This window comes from Pieris brassicae, chromosome 7 (genome assembly GCF_905147105.1).
Source record: "Pieris brassicae chromosome 7, ilPieBrab1.1, whole genome shotgun sequence".
In the NCBI taxonomy this organism is placed as follows: domain Eukaryota; kingdom Metazoa; phylum Arthropoda; class Insecta; order Lepidoptera; family Pieridae; genus Pieris; species Pieris brassicae.
This window is the reverse complement of record NC_059671.1, coordinates 16,263,651-16,278,639: the sequence shown is the minus strand read 5'-3', so window position 1 is coordinate 16,278,639 and position 14,989 is coordinate 16,263,651. Positions and strand designations below refer to the sequence as shown.

At 32.7% G+C, this 14,989-nt stretch overlaps 4 protein-coding genes across 5 annotated transcripts; 2 read left to right on the top strand and 2 right to left on the bottom strand.

The window, feature by feature from the left end:
• Positions 1-29: 29 nt before the first annotated feature.
• LOC123712137 lies at positions 30-2,715 on the bottom strand. Its single transcript, XM_045665108.1, has 4 exons — positions 2,032-2,715; positions 1,473-1,670; positions 949-1,079; positions 30-510 (listed from the first exon to the last, which is right to left on the bottom strand). The coding sequence occupies exons 1-4, from the start codon at positions 2,228-2,230 to the stop codon at positions 379-381; spliced, it is 660 nt and encodes a 219-aa protein (XP_045521064.1). The 5' UTR covers positions 2,231-2,715; the 3' UTR covers positions 30-378.
• Positions 2,716-2,802: 87 nt separating this feature from the next.
• On the top strand, positions 2,803-7,279 carry LOC123712135 (U2 small nuclear ribonucleoprotein auxiliary factor 35 kDa subunit-related protein 2). Its single transcript, XM_045665107.1, has 8 exons — positions 2,803-3,013; positions 3,095-3,168; positions 3,315-3,535; positions 3,656-3,919; positions 4,464-4,640; positions 6,126-6,291; positions 6,769-6,871; positions 7,085-7,279. Exons 1-8 carry the CDS (start codon positions 3,006-3,008, stop codon positions 7,209-7,211), a joined length of 1,140 nt encoding a protein of 379 aa, XP_045521063.1. The 5' UTR covers positions 2,803-3,005; the 3' UTR covers positions 7,212-7,279.
• An 870-nt stretch (positions 7,280-8,149) lies between these two features.
• Positions 8,150-10,073, top strand: LOC123711614 (transcription termination factor, mitochondrial). 2 transcript variants are annotated; one of them, XM_045664238.1, is made up of 6 exons: positions 8,150-8,580; positions 8,804-8,979; positions 9,044-9,140; positions 9,227-9,380; positions 9,585-9,705; positions 9,832-10,073. In XM_045664238.1, the coding sequence occupies exons 1-6, from the start codon at positions 8,406-8,408 to the stop codon at positions 10,063-10,065; spliced, it is 957 nt and encodes a 318-aa protein (XP_045520194.1). In that variant the 5' UTR covers positions 8,150-8,405; the 3' UTR covers positions 10,066-10,073. The 2 variants fall into 2 exon arrangements, with proteins under 2 accessions (XP_045520194.1, XP_045520193.1); XM_045664237.1 differs by having other exon boundaries at positions 8,151-8,580; positions 9,555-9,705.
• Positions 10,074-10,089: 16 nt separating this feature from the next.
• Positions 10,090-11,886, bottom strand: LOC123711610 (dnaJ homolog subfamily A member 2-like). Its single transcript, XM_045664232.1, has 2 exons — positions 11,708-11,886; positions 10,090-11,599 (listed from the first exon to the last, which is right to left on the bottom strand). Exons 1-2 carry the CDS (start codon positions 11,774-11,776, stop codon positions 10,457-10,459), a joined length of 1,212 nt encoding a protein of 403 aa, XP_045520188.1. The 5' UTR covers positions 11,777-11,886; the 3' UTR covers positions 10,090-10,456.
• Positions 11,887-14,989: the final 3,103 nt, after the last annotated feature.

Here is a 14,989-nt window from a genome sequence, read left to right as displayed (position 1 = left end):
TATTTTTAATTAAACCAAATACTGAAAATATCGTTATTTAGTATGTTTTTAATACTTAAGAATTAAAACGAAATCTTGAACTTAATCTCAATACAATAATAATTAAACATCTTAAATTCCCTAAAATATTAACAAAATCATGTCATTGTCAATACATCATCCGTTTAATTTCATATTTAAAAGCTCATCGGAACAATACGTAGGCATAGCCTGAAACAGAATTAATTTCTTTAGGAATCATAACCCCGAGCTAACTGTATCAACCCAAGTCATGTGCGAACAACTGCTACAAAGTTGGATTAAGTCTAATATTACGTCCTGCTATTACGGTATCTAGTCAAACGAATAAGAAATATTAACTCTAAGTTATATTTCTCGTCAATGTGTTGGTGAAAACGTAGGCCTTAAAGGTGATCGAGGGGGAGTCAGACGTTGAGCTGCGATGTTGAAAAAATTGGCAACAGATGGCGACAGATTTCGATGCTGCAGCACTGGAGATCTGCGTACATCCTAAAAAAATTAAACGTGAGAAATCACCCAGAAAGGTATTAATTAGCGCAACGACCAATAGTTTTGGTCATTCAATTATAAATGCACTATAAAAAATTCTGGGAAGGGTTATTAAGGAGGTTAAAGAGGAAATAATTCAACGAGAGCCTTTTTTTTAACTATATGATAGGAGGGCAAACAAGTCTATGCCCAAAAAGGGCAGTCATCGTAGCCCATAGACACCCTTTTTTATTGGGTGAGTTGCGGGCCTTTGAGGAAAGAACCCTTAAACATAAGTTATAATTTTTAGAAAGAGGTGGTTACATTAACTTAAATTTGAGTTTAGCTGAAATCGTGACTGACTTGATTCAAGTAAGTATGTAATTATATATGTATATGTAGACTGGGATATCTTTTAACTACAATTGTCAGGACGGTCTTTTTACGGAAACCACATACCGTTCTATGTTGCCTGGAATGCCTAGGCGATGGTAATGACAGCGTAGATGTAACTTGTAGAGAATTGTTTTGAGATAGATTTAATAAATAATTTAATTTATAGCCTTTAGCAAGATCTTCTATAGTTTTTCCTGAAAAGAGATTTTTCATACATAATACTTAATTATGATAATATCATAATAATATAAATGATTTCTTATATCATAAGAAATCATTTATGCTATTTAAACGTTTAGACATATACTCGTAGATAACCGTCATTTCTATTGAATCAAATCGAACGCCGCAAATTTCGTTGCATGTCATTTTGTTCATATAGTGTGGTATTTTGCATTCCCAACTTCGTTCCAAATTTAAATGAAAATATATAAACTTCGCTGATATTTTTGGTGTGTTGCAAAATTTATAATATCTATCCATAGGTAGTACTTGGTAATAGATACCTCTACATATTCCCGTGATTTTGTGTAGGATTAGTGTGAAAGCGAGTGAAAGCTTACAACAATTATAATATTTATTATTACCTGTTAACGATGTTGGTATATTAGTGTTACAACGTCCAGTTCTTATTATCTTTTTAAAAGCGTCAATATTGCCAAAAATAATTGCGACAGCACCCCCGTCAGCCAATTGAGAGGAGTCACAGCACGATAGCAAAAAGTTCCAATTGTCTAGATCCCAATTTTTGGTTGAATATACAGCTAATTGTAACGTTGAAGCACCTGTAAGGATGACTTAACTTAACTTAACTTATCAAGAATAGTAGTTTGATATTGCAAAATTGCCAAATAGTTTATCACTGGCTTTGTTGTATTCAGCGACATTTCGCTGACGCGTTAGAATGCACTCTTTAAAAAAGCACTTAGATACCAAAATCAAGTCAAGACATTGATTATAATTTTCGCAAAAACATAAAACAAAATACTCAGATAATATCTGGTAAATTGGTCTTAGGTACAATTAATTAAATACAATTAATAAGATATTATGTTTCAACTTTTAATAATAATTATATTTTGGAACATAGTCAAATTTACCGAGATAATATTTTAAACTTCTTTAAAAAAATGTTTTTTAACTTACCAGACTCACTGAGAAGATGTGGATTAGCACCAAATCGTAAAAATAATTTCACTATGTTATAAAATCCTAATCGCGCAGCTAATCGTATGGGCCATCCTCCTTCAAAATTTGGATCTAAACTATGGCTTAACAAATTTTGAACTTCAGTCTCATTATTACTTTCAATGCTTTTTCTTAATTTTTCTCTATTCCTTTCCATATTACTGAATTTAAATTAATTTTATCATGCGGTAACCTATGCTTCTTGGCAAAACTTTAAGTTTCAGTTAATTGTAAAATATATCGTTTTGATTCTAATTTCGAAGTACCCTCATTATATGTAAAAAAATAGTTCAAAGTTTCTTACGTGCTAACTGCCAATAGTCGTAGTAGTAATAGTCTAGAATTTAGACTCTTGATGGTTATCAAAATCTTATCTCTCTTATCTCAAAAACCAATAGCAAATATAGTTTTTGAATATAAAATTAAAATATAATTAGTGTTTGAGGCCACTTTGTCGACTTTTCGAAATTTACATACATAAATATATTAGAGATTATTATGTATCCGATTTGCCGACATAGCATTTCTGAAACTAATAATAATCTAATAGTGAACGGGGCAATGACAGGATTGTTTTTGTATTTCGAGTAATATATATTATGTTAACCTAAACTCTACACAGATAAGAAATTCTTCTACGATTGTGTTGAAAATCTTCGAAAAAAAACTCACAGTTGTCAAAACAGCGGTCAATTGTTATTTCTTATTATTGTAATAATAGATACCGCCTTTAAAGTTCAGATTTCAGCGTTGAGAAAAACAACTAATACAATATGAATACGGACAAAATGCTTAATATCTGAACTTCATGAGTTAAACAACTGGAAGAGTGAATAATAATTAACAGACTTTCAAATAGAAAGTTCCTATCAAATTATTACTCGGAATAGAAAAATGGAATTAAAAGTTAGAAACCACTGAAAATTATAAAAATGGGCAGGTAAGGCAAAAAAAACGAGGTTTGCAAATATATAATAGCAACAACAAGAATTAGTTAAATAAAAGGGCCATTGTGTTTCAGACATAAAGATTGGAGAAAAGTTGCGAAACGTGAAAGAAGAAGAAAGATTCGGACCAAAGCTGCTAGGAAACTTGGTATTGATTTTTATTTATAATTATTTTGTTTCGATAGATATGATAAGATAAGAATAATCCAGATGGTGAAATGTGACTGTGTTGCACCACTAAAAAATAAGATTCTAGTCATAATGTTTTTTTATTGAATATTCTTAATATTCCAGACAGTTTTCCATCTCCTTCATGTAGTGAATATACAAAATGGCTTAAGGAACAGGAATTACTAGAAACATATGAGCTAGAACAAATAGAAATTCACAATAAAGAGGAGAATGAAAAGTGGATTGAAGCTGAAATAATAGCAATAGAAAAGTACAGAAGAATTCAGGAAGAAAAAGAAAAGCAAAACCAAATACAATTAGAAAATGAATTAAAAATTAAACAAGTAAGTAATTGGCTGATTCACCTTAATCTTATAACATCTTTCCTATAAATATGTTTCTTGATATAATTACAACTAAATAATATAAATAGTGTTTTCATGTGTTTATCTCTTTATCCTCAGGAATTAGAATTAGAAAACCAACGCAAAGCTAAGGAAGCAGAGAGATTAAAAAAAATAGAAGAAGAGAACAAAAAAAGACAAGAACAATTTATATCTAATTTAGAGAAGTTTTTGAGTGGAGATTCTTCAGATCCACCACAAGAATTGCTTATATACCATGAAACAAGACCAAGCACTGAAACATGCCCTTTCTTTATCAAAACAGCTTGCTGTCGTTTTGGTGACCAGTGTTCGAGAAATCACCAATATCCTGGAATTAGTAAAGTTAGTAGTGATATCATAATTTCTAATTATCAATATTACCTTTTTTTGTGTCTGGAAGTAATCTTGAAGGCTAAATATATATATATATATGTTTCTTGATATAATTACAACTAAATAATATAAATAGTGTTTTCATGTGTTTATCTCTTTATCCTCAGGAATTAGAATTAGAAAACCAATGCAAAGACGCATAACCCATTTTCTTATCCTATTAACCATATGTAACTTATATAGCTAATTTCTAGATCTATTTGATTAAATAAGTAATATGTAAACAAAAGCTAATTGCGTCCTGGTCTAATTCAAGATATAAAAGTGAAACTTTAGCAAAATAATAAAATAATTTTGAAATATAAATTTGAAATGTCCCTAAGTTAGGGAGTTACTTTAGTTAAAATATTTCTGATCCTTGGATAAGAAACAAAACTATTGGTCATACCAATAGCTTTTTCTACAGCCTACGCCTTGCCTGCCCATTTGAGGATATGTTTTTTAGAATATTAAGTGGACTTGTCACTGCATCAGTCATTCAAAATTATTTCAGATACTTCTAGCTACAAATTTCTATATTCATTTTGGCTTGGAGAATGCAAACTATAACGAATATGACACAGATATCATGTTGGAATATGAAGATAGTGAAACACTCAGGGATTATAAAGAATTCTTTTATGATGTTCTACCTGAATTTCAGAAGCATGGCCAAGTTGTAGAATTTAAGGTATTTCTACTTTCCTATATTTTTTATTCAAGTTTAATGAGGAAAGATGTTAATCATTATATCTGTTAAATTTAACTAATATTCTACAAAAAAAAAGTAATTTGACTTACATACCAATTGTTTTAAGTTATATTTAATATCAACTCCTTACCAAAACTCATGGTCTAGTAGTGGGGTAACATAGGATTTTTTTTTGCAAACAGAATGTTATAATATTTTATGGTGTTGATCTGGATAATCAACCAATACTCTAAATATAGAGTGTATCTTGTTTTGCTAATAAATTTCAGAAACAGCATCAGGTAAGCACCTATTGGTTGTCCGGATCCGGTGTGGAGCAATAGAGTATCCTTTAAATTTAAAATTTTGTTTCAACTATTGTTTATTCAATTGAATATTACATCGTAGACACTTTTCTTAAAGTCAAGTAACGGAGTACTTGTCTTTGACATATTGGAACAACGTTCAAATTCGCGGTCATTTTGAGGGAATGGCTAAATTATCCTCAAGAATCTTGGTGTGCTCAGCAAAGCGAGACGCTACTTTATGCCGGGCCATCGTTATCAACTGTATGAAGCGCAAATTCGGCCCCAAATACTGCTCTCACCTCTGGACAGGACCTCCCCAATACCAGCTCCTTTCACTTGACCTTATTCAACAAAGTCGGTTTACAGAATGGTGGACGACCAATCCCATTGGCGCTGCCTAGAGATGTGGGGTCACTGCATCTTCTACCGCATTTACCACGGAGAATGGTCAGAGGAGTTTTTCGGATTAATACCTGCAGCTATGTTTCATCATCGGAGGTCTAGACAGAAAACGAAATTCCACCCTCACCTCAGTATCACCGTGACGTTCGTTTTTCCACAACTAGGTGTTTTTTGAGTTTGCTTTTTCGGTGCACCACCACTATGTGGTACCAGTTGACTCCTGTGGTACCACTGAATTAAAGAAAAGAGCATACCTATCTTAAAAGGCCGGCAACGCACTTGGGAGCCCTCTGGCATTGGAAATATCCATGGGCGGGATCACTTTACATCAGCCTCCTCCCCGTTTGCCCCGTTCTATAAATAAAATATATTTTGGTCTCCGAATAGGTATTATTAGAGTAAGACTCAGGCAAGACTTAGCGATATTTCCTACGTTTTTGGTCAATCTCCGGGCTTAGATCCTTACCGTTAATACAGACCAAGATATTGTATGTTTTTGTAGAAATCATCTTCTTAAAATTACATATTTTTCATTAAATGATTTATCTTAACGCAAATTCTCAGGCACCGTGTCTGCTGAATAAATCAAGGTTTGTATAACATATAACATTTTTTTTAAAATTCTTAATTGTAATCTTCAAACACGCACCCGATAAGACACCAAGGTTAAACCCCTTACTTTTATGGTGACTGTACCTTAAATTTTACTTATATACATATTTTTAAATCAAATGAAAAATATTTTTTTTTAATGTAAAATGTATATAATTTGCAGGTTTGTAATAACTACGAGAAACACCTACGTGGTAATACCTACATAGAGTATGCAGACCTGCGAAGCGCTGTGAAAGCTTATCGCACGTTACACGCGCGATGGTATGGAGGAAGACAAATGTCATTACAATTCTGTCAAATACCATCTTGGAAAGCAGCTATATGTGGTATATGATTAAATTTTTTATATAATTCTATTAGTTTTCTATACAAATATAGAAAATATAATGTAGAACTTATAAATTAAAATAAGTTGAAACTCTCTTATAGTCCTTGTTATAGTAATTTATTTTTTCTATTCAGCAGGGTAAATCATATTATATTTTTTTAGAGGCTTATGGTTGTCGCTATGTGTAATAAATACTATATAAATTTAATAACAAAGTTAAAATATTTCATATTTAGCAGTTACAATTCATATCTGCATTGAGTAAATTTCATAACAGTTGAGACAAAATCATATTGGCGTTATAAAGTGTCTCAATACGTTAAATCGGGCGTTTGATCCTGTTCTTTGACAATCTGGAAAGAAATGCATTCTAATTATTTAGCACATCTAAATTAAGTTGTTTAGATCATGATCTCGAATCTTAGTAGCAATCTGGATTACATTTCTATTAATAGATTAATGATTTAACTTGTAGGTCTACAGTCAAGGAAAAGATGTCCTAAAGGCCGTGCATGTAACTTCTTGCATGTATTTTCAAATCCTGAAAGTTTTGTTAGAAGAAATCGTATTCCTGAGAGGTAATTAATTTTCTATAAAATCTTAGTTTATTTAAAGTACATCAGGAGATTTTAGAGTGATTCCGTAATGTGAAAATATGCTTCTTAAGTTTTAATAGATTATTTTGTTACTACAAGAATTTTTGAAATATCGAAACTTTTGTCTTTACGTTTTTCTTGGTTAGATTCATGGACTAAAATTATCTATTTAGTAATATTTCATTAAATTTATAGAAGGCGAAGGACACCGCCGCGCTCATGGCGATGGTCAGAATCACCCGAACGAGAAATAATAAAAAGGAAGCGTTCGAGATCAAAAGATAGACGAGATACCAAAGATAGAAGAAAGCGTCGTCATTAAAAAAAATCGATCTGACAGTTGATTAATATTGCTTTGTAAAATAATATAATAGTTCTTTAAGATTTTTATTCACTGCTCAATTTTTTATACCTTTGTTTTTTTCTTCAAAAACCCCTTCATTGTTAATGAGCGACAATTCAATGATAAAGCGTACTCTTAATTTAATGCTAAAAATCTCAACTTAGTCGTTTAGCCGGCAAAGGTTGCTATGTACATAAGTTTACAAAAAGTTCGCCGGTGTATGTTATCTAAGGGTTCATTTCCACAAGCGACACGATGTTAACGGCAAAGGCAACTAGCTGTCGGCGGCAGGCGTCGAGGCATCGGCGGTCGTCGTCGACCTATATCGACACTTACAGTTGTTAGTGTTTTTAGCGTGCCGTGTCCGCAAATAATTTAAAAGTGCGCGTTTCAATTTTATAAAATGATCTCCAGTGACAGTATTGATATTCAAATGCTTATCGTGGCAGTAAAGAAAAATTCTTGTATTTGGAATTATAAACTACAAGAATACGATAAAAAACAGAGCGTGGGCGGCTATATTTGAAGAAGTATATATAAGAATAAGTCCATAAATTAAAAAAATTAACCCACAATGTACGTGTGTTTCGTTTTTGTCAACGTCGACGTACTAAAAGAAATTAATTCCGAAAAAGAAACACTTGTTTCTAATTAATTTAGCAAATGGCTTTTATACATAGTCGACGGTGGCTGCCGTTGAGCTTCGATTTTGTCATGTCGACGGCTGCCGCCGACGAGTGCAGTTGCTCTTAGGCTACTTTTAAATTAATTACAATACAAAATAAGATATAGTAAGAACGTGCGTAATAATGAATTTCTCTGAATTAGCCAGTTACTAACAATCATTAGAGCGCTTACTGGTTTGACCAATTGATATGCGAAATATTTTTGTATCATATGGAATTTTCTGGAGAAAATATACATAATACAAGGCGGTATTGTCTAAACACTTTAACCTCTCCAGAAGAAAAAAAATAATAAAAAGAAAACTATGCTAGTCTGTGGTTTAGTATTAAATTATTAATACATAGTTGATAGTTGTAAACTTGTAAATAACAGTATACAATTTACATTAATAAATAATGGTCTTTAAATCTTAATTAGAATAGATAATCTATGGAATGAAGGCATTTCTTAAACAAACCGCCGTACAGAATTAGAAATACTGGTAAAATGCCAATATCAGCAATATATTTGAATATAACCAAATGCAATTATGTGCAATTATTTAAAACATCACTCTGCCTTGCTATTCCAAATCTTCAATCTACAAGGACAATTATACGTTCTACTTACATTCTACAGAAAAATATTTTAATAAATAACAACATTGGAAGTACAGATTCAGGTAACAATAATGTAAAATTTATATTATCAATGAGTTATTATATATATAATACATACATACTTCCCTATAGAATAACACTCATTGCACTCTATAGCTTAAAAAATATTAATTTTACTAGATTATAATTGTACCTGCTGAATTCTTACAAAAATTATATTTAGGGCAAACAATCTTCCTGTTACAACTTTATATCATGAATACCGGTTTTACTTAATATTTTTAGTTTCTGCAGCCAAGAAAAACCTAATTTCTAAATTGAATTTTGAGTCTGAAAGTCATGCTGCACCCTTTTGTAAACTGCCTATTAAAAGTTTACTTCAAATATATAAAACAACTAAACAGGATCAGGAAAGTGGTTGTTGTAACAACAGGCTGTATTACATTGCTTCTCAATTGAAGGTAATATTTCTAAATAAAGTAAAATAGTTTAAATATACCTTTACTATATACATTTTTTTTTCAGTGCCCACCTGGTATGTTAAGTGATCGCATTGCAAAGAGGTGTTTTATTTATAGCTTATCTTTCGACTGGCTGGAAAAATCATTAAAAGTTTTGCTAGGTAAGAGGTGAGTTTATGATGATGTAACAATTCTTTGACATTATCTTAACTTATGGTTAAATATAATATTCTTTCATTGATTTCAGATAAAGGAGTATCTCCAGATAGAATATTACGAGATTTGTGGGTATTAAAATATCATCATCAAACTATAGATGATAGACTCAAAAGAATACAAGATTTGGGTATTGACACCCTTTATCCATGGATGGTGCGATGCTCTGAGGATATATTGAATAGGTATACATTGATTATGTAATGTATTGTGAGTGAATGATTTTTTATTATGAGTTAAGAAACATTTCTTAGTTTCTGATTTATTATATCTAAAATAACTGTCTTTATTGAAAACTATGATGAAATCTATAAATTGTTAAATATAAAAATTAAAGTATAATATTAATCTGCTTCTAGATATATAGAAATTTACCAAGAAACCAAAAGCATTTTAGGTAATGGCCAATCAACAAAGGGATATATAGCTAGCCGCTTAAATACTTCCATAGATACAATAGATGAAATATATGCAAAAGTGCCATCTTTTACAAGGATAAGAGTCAGCAAGGTATTCTTATTAAAGTTTATTATGAACTATCTTTCCTGTTTTAAAAAATATTCAGAACACTCAAATCACATTTATTATATGAATTAATTCATGTACTTTTATTAATTACGTAAATGTACTTTTTAGGTAAAACATTTTTTGGATTTTTTATTTGAAGAAGGGTTCACAATTGAAGATATATTATGTAAGCCAAGAGTATTGTGTGCCTCACAAAAAACAGTAAGAGAGAGATTAGAAAAACTTAGAGGATTAGGACTAAAAGATATTAATCTCAATGTTCTATGTAGAAGTCGAAAAGATTTCAGAAAATATTATGAGAGTTTACAAACAGTAACAAAGGATGAAAATAAGCAAACTTAAAATGAAAAGACTATTGTTTTATTTATCCCATCTTTATTTTCAGAATACTTCATATACACTCCTATATTATGACAAAACCATTTTGCATAGTAATTAAATATAATAAAAATCAATTCATGGATCCTTGTTTACCAATAATTTAAACACTAAAGCTTATAATCAAAATGAAAATGACAATCTTCAAAAGGTTAAAAAATAAAGTATCTAGCAATGCAGTGGAATGAATATTAGACACTATACAATATTATTTAATCATGCAGGTGTAAATTTATTACAATAAATGTAGGCATCCAGGATAATTTTAGTGTCATTCTAACCACCTATTGTTTTTAATATTAAATATTTTGTGAGGTCTGAGTAAAAATCAGTTTCCTAAAAAGTTATAATTTGTCTATTGATGAGCACACTGAACTCCTGGCCCTGAATGCATGTGTTCTTCATCATCACTAGCATATGCTTCCTCCCTAGTAACACGATTCCTCTCACTAGGAGTGTAATCCATTAGGTTGACTTCTTCAACATCTTCACCTGTAGGCATAACAAAAGCAGGACGAGGTGGAAGCACAGTTTCTATCTGTTTTAATTGCTCTTCTGCTGCAAAGTTGTTTTCCGGGAAAGTAACTTCAAACTTTATATATAAATTTCCCTTCTCAAAGGGGTTTTTATGTTGCGGCATTCCTTCACCTTTTATTCCTTTTAAGTCTCCTGGCTTAATTACTTCTCCTGCTGCATGTCTAATGAGGAGATCACGTCCATCAAGATGTTTAACAACAAATTCAAAACCACATAGTGCTTCAGTCAAAGAAATATCACGTCTTATTATAAGATCATCACTATTCCTTTGAAAAACATCATGGGCTTTTTGTTGAAGTACAATGATAACATCCCCTGGTTCAACATCAGGTGCCTGATCACCTTCTCCACGAAAGATAATTTTTTGATTTTCACGCATTCCTTTTTCTACATGTACTTCAAGAATTTTAGTTTCATTTAAAACTTTCTTTCCTTTACATTTTGAGCATTTATCTTTGTCATTTATTGTTTCTCCTTGGCCTTGACAAGTGGGACAGCGACTTTGCAATTGTCGAGTCATGTTAGGGCCAATTCGTTGAAAGGATACTTTAATGCCTTGTCCATGGCAGTCACTACAAGAAACAACTGCGCCAGGTTTACCGCCTATACCCTTACATGGCCCACAGATAACATTTTTACTCAGTTGCAATTTTGCCGTTTTTCCTACATACATATCTTCTAAAGACACTTTCAATGTATGAATAGTATCTTCACCACGCGCTCTTCCGCGACTCCGGCCACCACCCATTCCGAAAATATCACCAAAGAAATGGCGAAATAGATCATCTTGAGGAACACCGCCTTGACCACCCTCTTGGAGCCCTTTCAATCCATATTTATCATAAACTTGTCGCTTTTTAGAGTCAGATAATACATCATAGGCGTAACTAATCTCTTTAAAACGATCACCAGCATTTGGGTTAACATCAGGATGAAATTCTTTTGCTAACTTGTGATAATTCTGAAAAATATTAAAAACGTGCTTAAAATAACAAAGCATTTAATTATTAACATTTACTTATTACGTCCACATGCACTATTGTCACAATCAATAAAATAGATAACTTACTCGTTTAATTTCTGTGTCACTTGCATTCCTGGATACACCTAATATTTCGTATAACTTATTATCAGCCATTTTACTAACAGTGTTTAGATCAAGAGACAAAAATTCGTGGTGAATAACTAAAGAAAAGAATTACGCTAAAACCTTCGGTACACTATATTCCATTAGTCATAGACAAGGGTTCAGAAACAATTCTATAATAGACAGTAGATGTGCAAACTATTTATAGATAATAAATTATAGATTGTTTATGTGACTCTGTCGCGCGATCGCACGAAGGCGTGGTACCAAAGAGCGTGGAGAGTGAAGAAAAAGAGTAAATAACAATCTCACAGAGACGGGTACGTTCGGTAGCGCCAGAAGACAAATTGAAGAAAGCCTGGCTGCCGTAGAGAAGGCTGCTAGATGTTCAATGAAACTCAAAGGTTCTGCGCTCAAGAAGGCGGTTGTTGCAATTAGGACAGATGCTGAGAGCCTGGCAGTGCGAACGCTCTCAGACAAAACACGCGCCCTTCAGCTACAAAATTAACGTCTCCGTGCACAACTGGAGCAAGACAAAATGCGCGAGCTGAGGTCGTTCGAGCAACAATCTCCGAACGGTCGCCCACCCTTCAATGTTGAAGAATTGTAGGTTGGAATTCTCCGCCAGGGGGTTGAGCGCATACATGCTCAATTAGAAGATATCGGACCGGCTAAAGTCGAAACCATCGCTTTAATCGTCGACACGTAAGGACTTCCTTGTTGACGCAGCAACCTCGAAGACGAAGCTAGGAAAGTAGAAGGCAATCCAGCAGAAGGGGCCGATTGCCAGGAGAGAAGGTGCAAAGATATGTATAGCAAAAGCAGCGAGGTCGAAAATGATCGATTGTATCTTGGATAACTGGGCCTCGCTGCCATAGTGCTTACGCACAGTAAGCACGCAAAGGACGCTGAGGCAAGATAAAATAATGACAAGCTAAAGGAAACTCGGGCCAAAGTGGATCTGAAGGAGGCCGGTATCGAGAGCGTTAAGCCACGGGAGCCATGTTGGATGACTCTGTCACTCTGGAAAAATTTCGCGAAATAACTCATTATATTTCATAATATTCATGAATTGAAACTAAATAAAACGGTGATCCAATCACAGATCATTTTGTCAACTGCTTAGTTTTGATGCAATTCTTTGCGAGCGAACAAACGATTTAAACCTAGTTCAGAGTCGAGACTTAGCGCTAGCGCTAAGTATGTCTCCCATACCTACGTTAAAAACAAATTGTAGTTGACATTCAGGGTTCGTAGATAGTCCAACGGGTATTTACGTTTTACGTTTCACTTTGAACGTTAATTTTTCTGAACATAAGTATGCAACCCTAACATATAAGAAATGTATAGTGGTTTTCTTTATAGAAGCAAAATAGTTGTCTGTGGTGGGAGACATTTTCATACTATAATCTTGACTTCCGGCGAGAGCACACCATATATATATATATGTACACGCTACATGATGCATTATTTCATATAACCGCGAATTTGAATTGAGCTCTTTTACCGTTATTTACCTAGACAAAAGTATTTTGCGGCAGCAATAAAAATTAAATTAAATTGAATTTACATTGCGTCACGCTTGCCTACATTATCATTTCTAAATTAATAAAATGTTTTGTAGATGTACATGTCTGAAAATACATCAAGACATTTTAAAGTAGCACATGGTTGAAAAATGTATGTCTCGCCAATATTTCTGCAACAGTATATGGCTCATTATTTTGTCTCTACACGGTCACCGTACATGGCTTGGCTTTCTATGGTTGCAATGGCGGACGACCTCATACGCGTTGCAGCAGCGTTTTAAAAGCAAAGTCAAAACAAAAAAAGAAGAAAAATGTGGATTTGATCTTATTTCAATAGGCGTTCGATATTTTAAGTCTGGAAAAAAGACTCGATGACCCATTATTTCAAAAATTTTAACGAATGTCAAATAGTGACTCAAGGACACATTATTCACAAGATTGGACCGCTGATACAAAATTACAAAGAAAAGATATTAACATGGGACAAGCTATACCTGTTGTGACGTAGCATGAAAAAGGGACGCAATAAGGCCGTAAAGCGAGACAGCAATAATATGGCTGTGAAATATTGCAGTATTTTACATTGCAAAGCGATCGTTTCGGCCGTATGTATGGAAGGCTGGGGACACCATCACGGCCGTAAATGCCGTAAATGATGCGATGACACCCTTGCAACTATACGCTTTCGTGAAAAAATGGCCCGTCTAGGAGCCCTTTCATACATGCTCGTTCGATAAGGAAAAACATTCAGTGGAATCGACATGCCTCTAAAAACAAATCCAATTATAACAACTCTAATAAATACCTCATATAATTTATAACACTATTATCGACATTATGTGTCTGGTATAATATACTGAACAGTTTTTATGTAAAAAAAAACACTTGCACATCTGCAGAAACGTAATGCAAAATACCAAAGATCCATTAAAAGTTGTAGCGCCATCGCGTGTGTCTAGAATATTACAAATTTAGTTTTGGACGTCTGAATATGTAATTTATATCGTCACATTGATGTTTTGACTATGATTTGTAGCTATCACATAATTTCCAAGACAAGCCCAAATTCTTAAGTAATAGCATTGTAAGTCATTACATAAGAACATCTTGAAAACTAAATATTTCGTTCCGGTGATGTTCCGCCATCAATTTTCATTTTTGTTTAGCCGTCACGGCTAAAGCTGGTCTTACGTATAAAGTTGTAGAAGCAATTCCATGGTGTATTCATTGTTTGCATACCTACCGCGAATGAGAGAAAGTAGATAGTTGTCGTAATCGTTAAGGTTAACTCAAGGGGATATATATTGTCTATTATTTGTGTTAAAACATGGCTCATTACATAATATACTTAGCTATTATATATATGTATCTACCTATATATTAGTATATATATACATAAGCATTGGGTATAGAATATTTTTTTTAGTTTTATAATATGTTTACTGCATAATATTTTCGTTAAGCTGTAGAGATAATAGTTACTCCAAATTCACGACAGGTCTGTCAAAAGCGAACCGATTAAGATGAGTATATTATAACATTAGATTATAGAATATTATATATTATTAGAAACTAACGAGTTCGCCGTACCAACACATCTAAGCTTTTATCTTATACAGAGTATTTTCTGTAAATGTATGTAATAAATACATTACATACATTTACATACATCTTCTTGTTGCTTAATCTAAAATAGGTACTTTGTTTAGTAAACTTTGGTATGGTATAAACACTA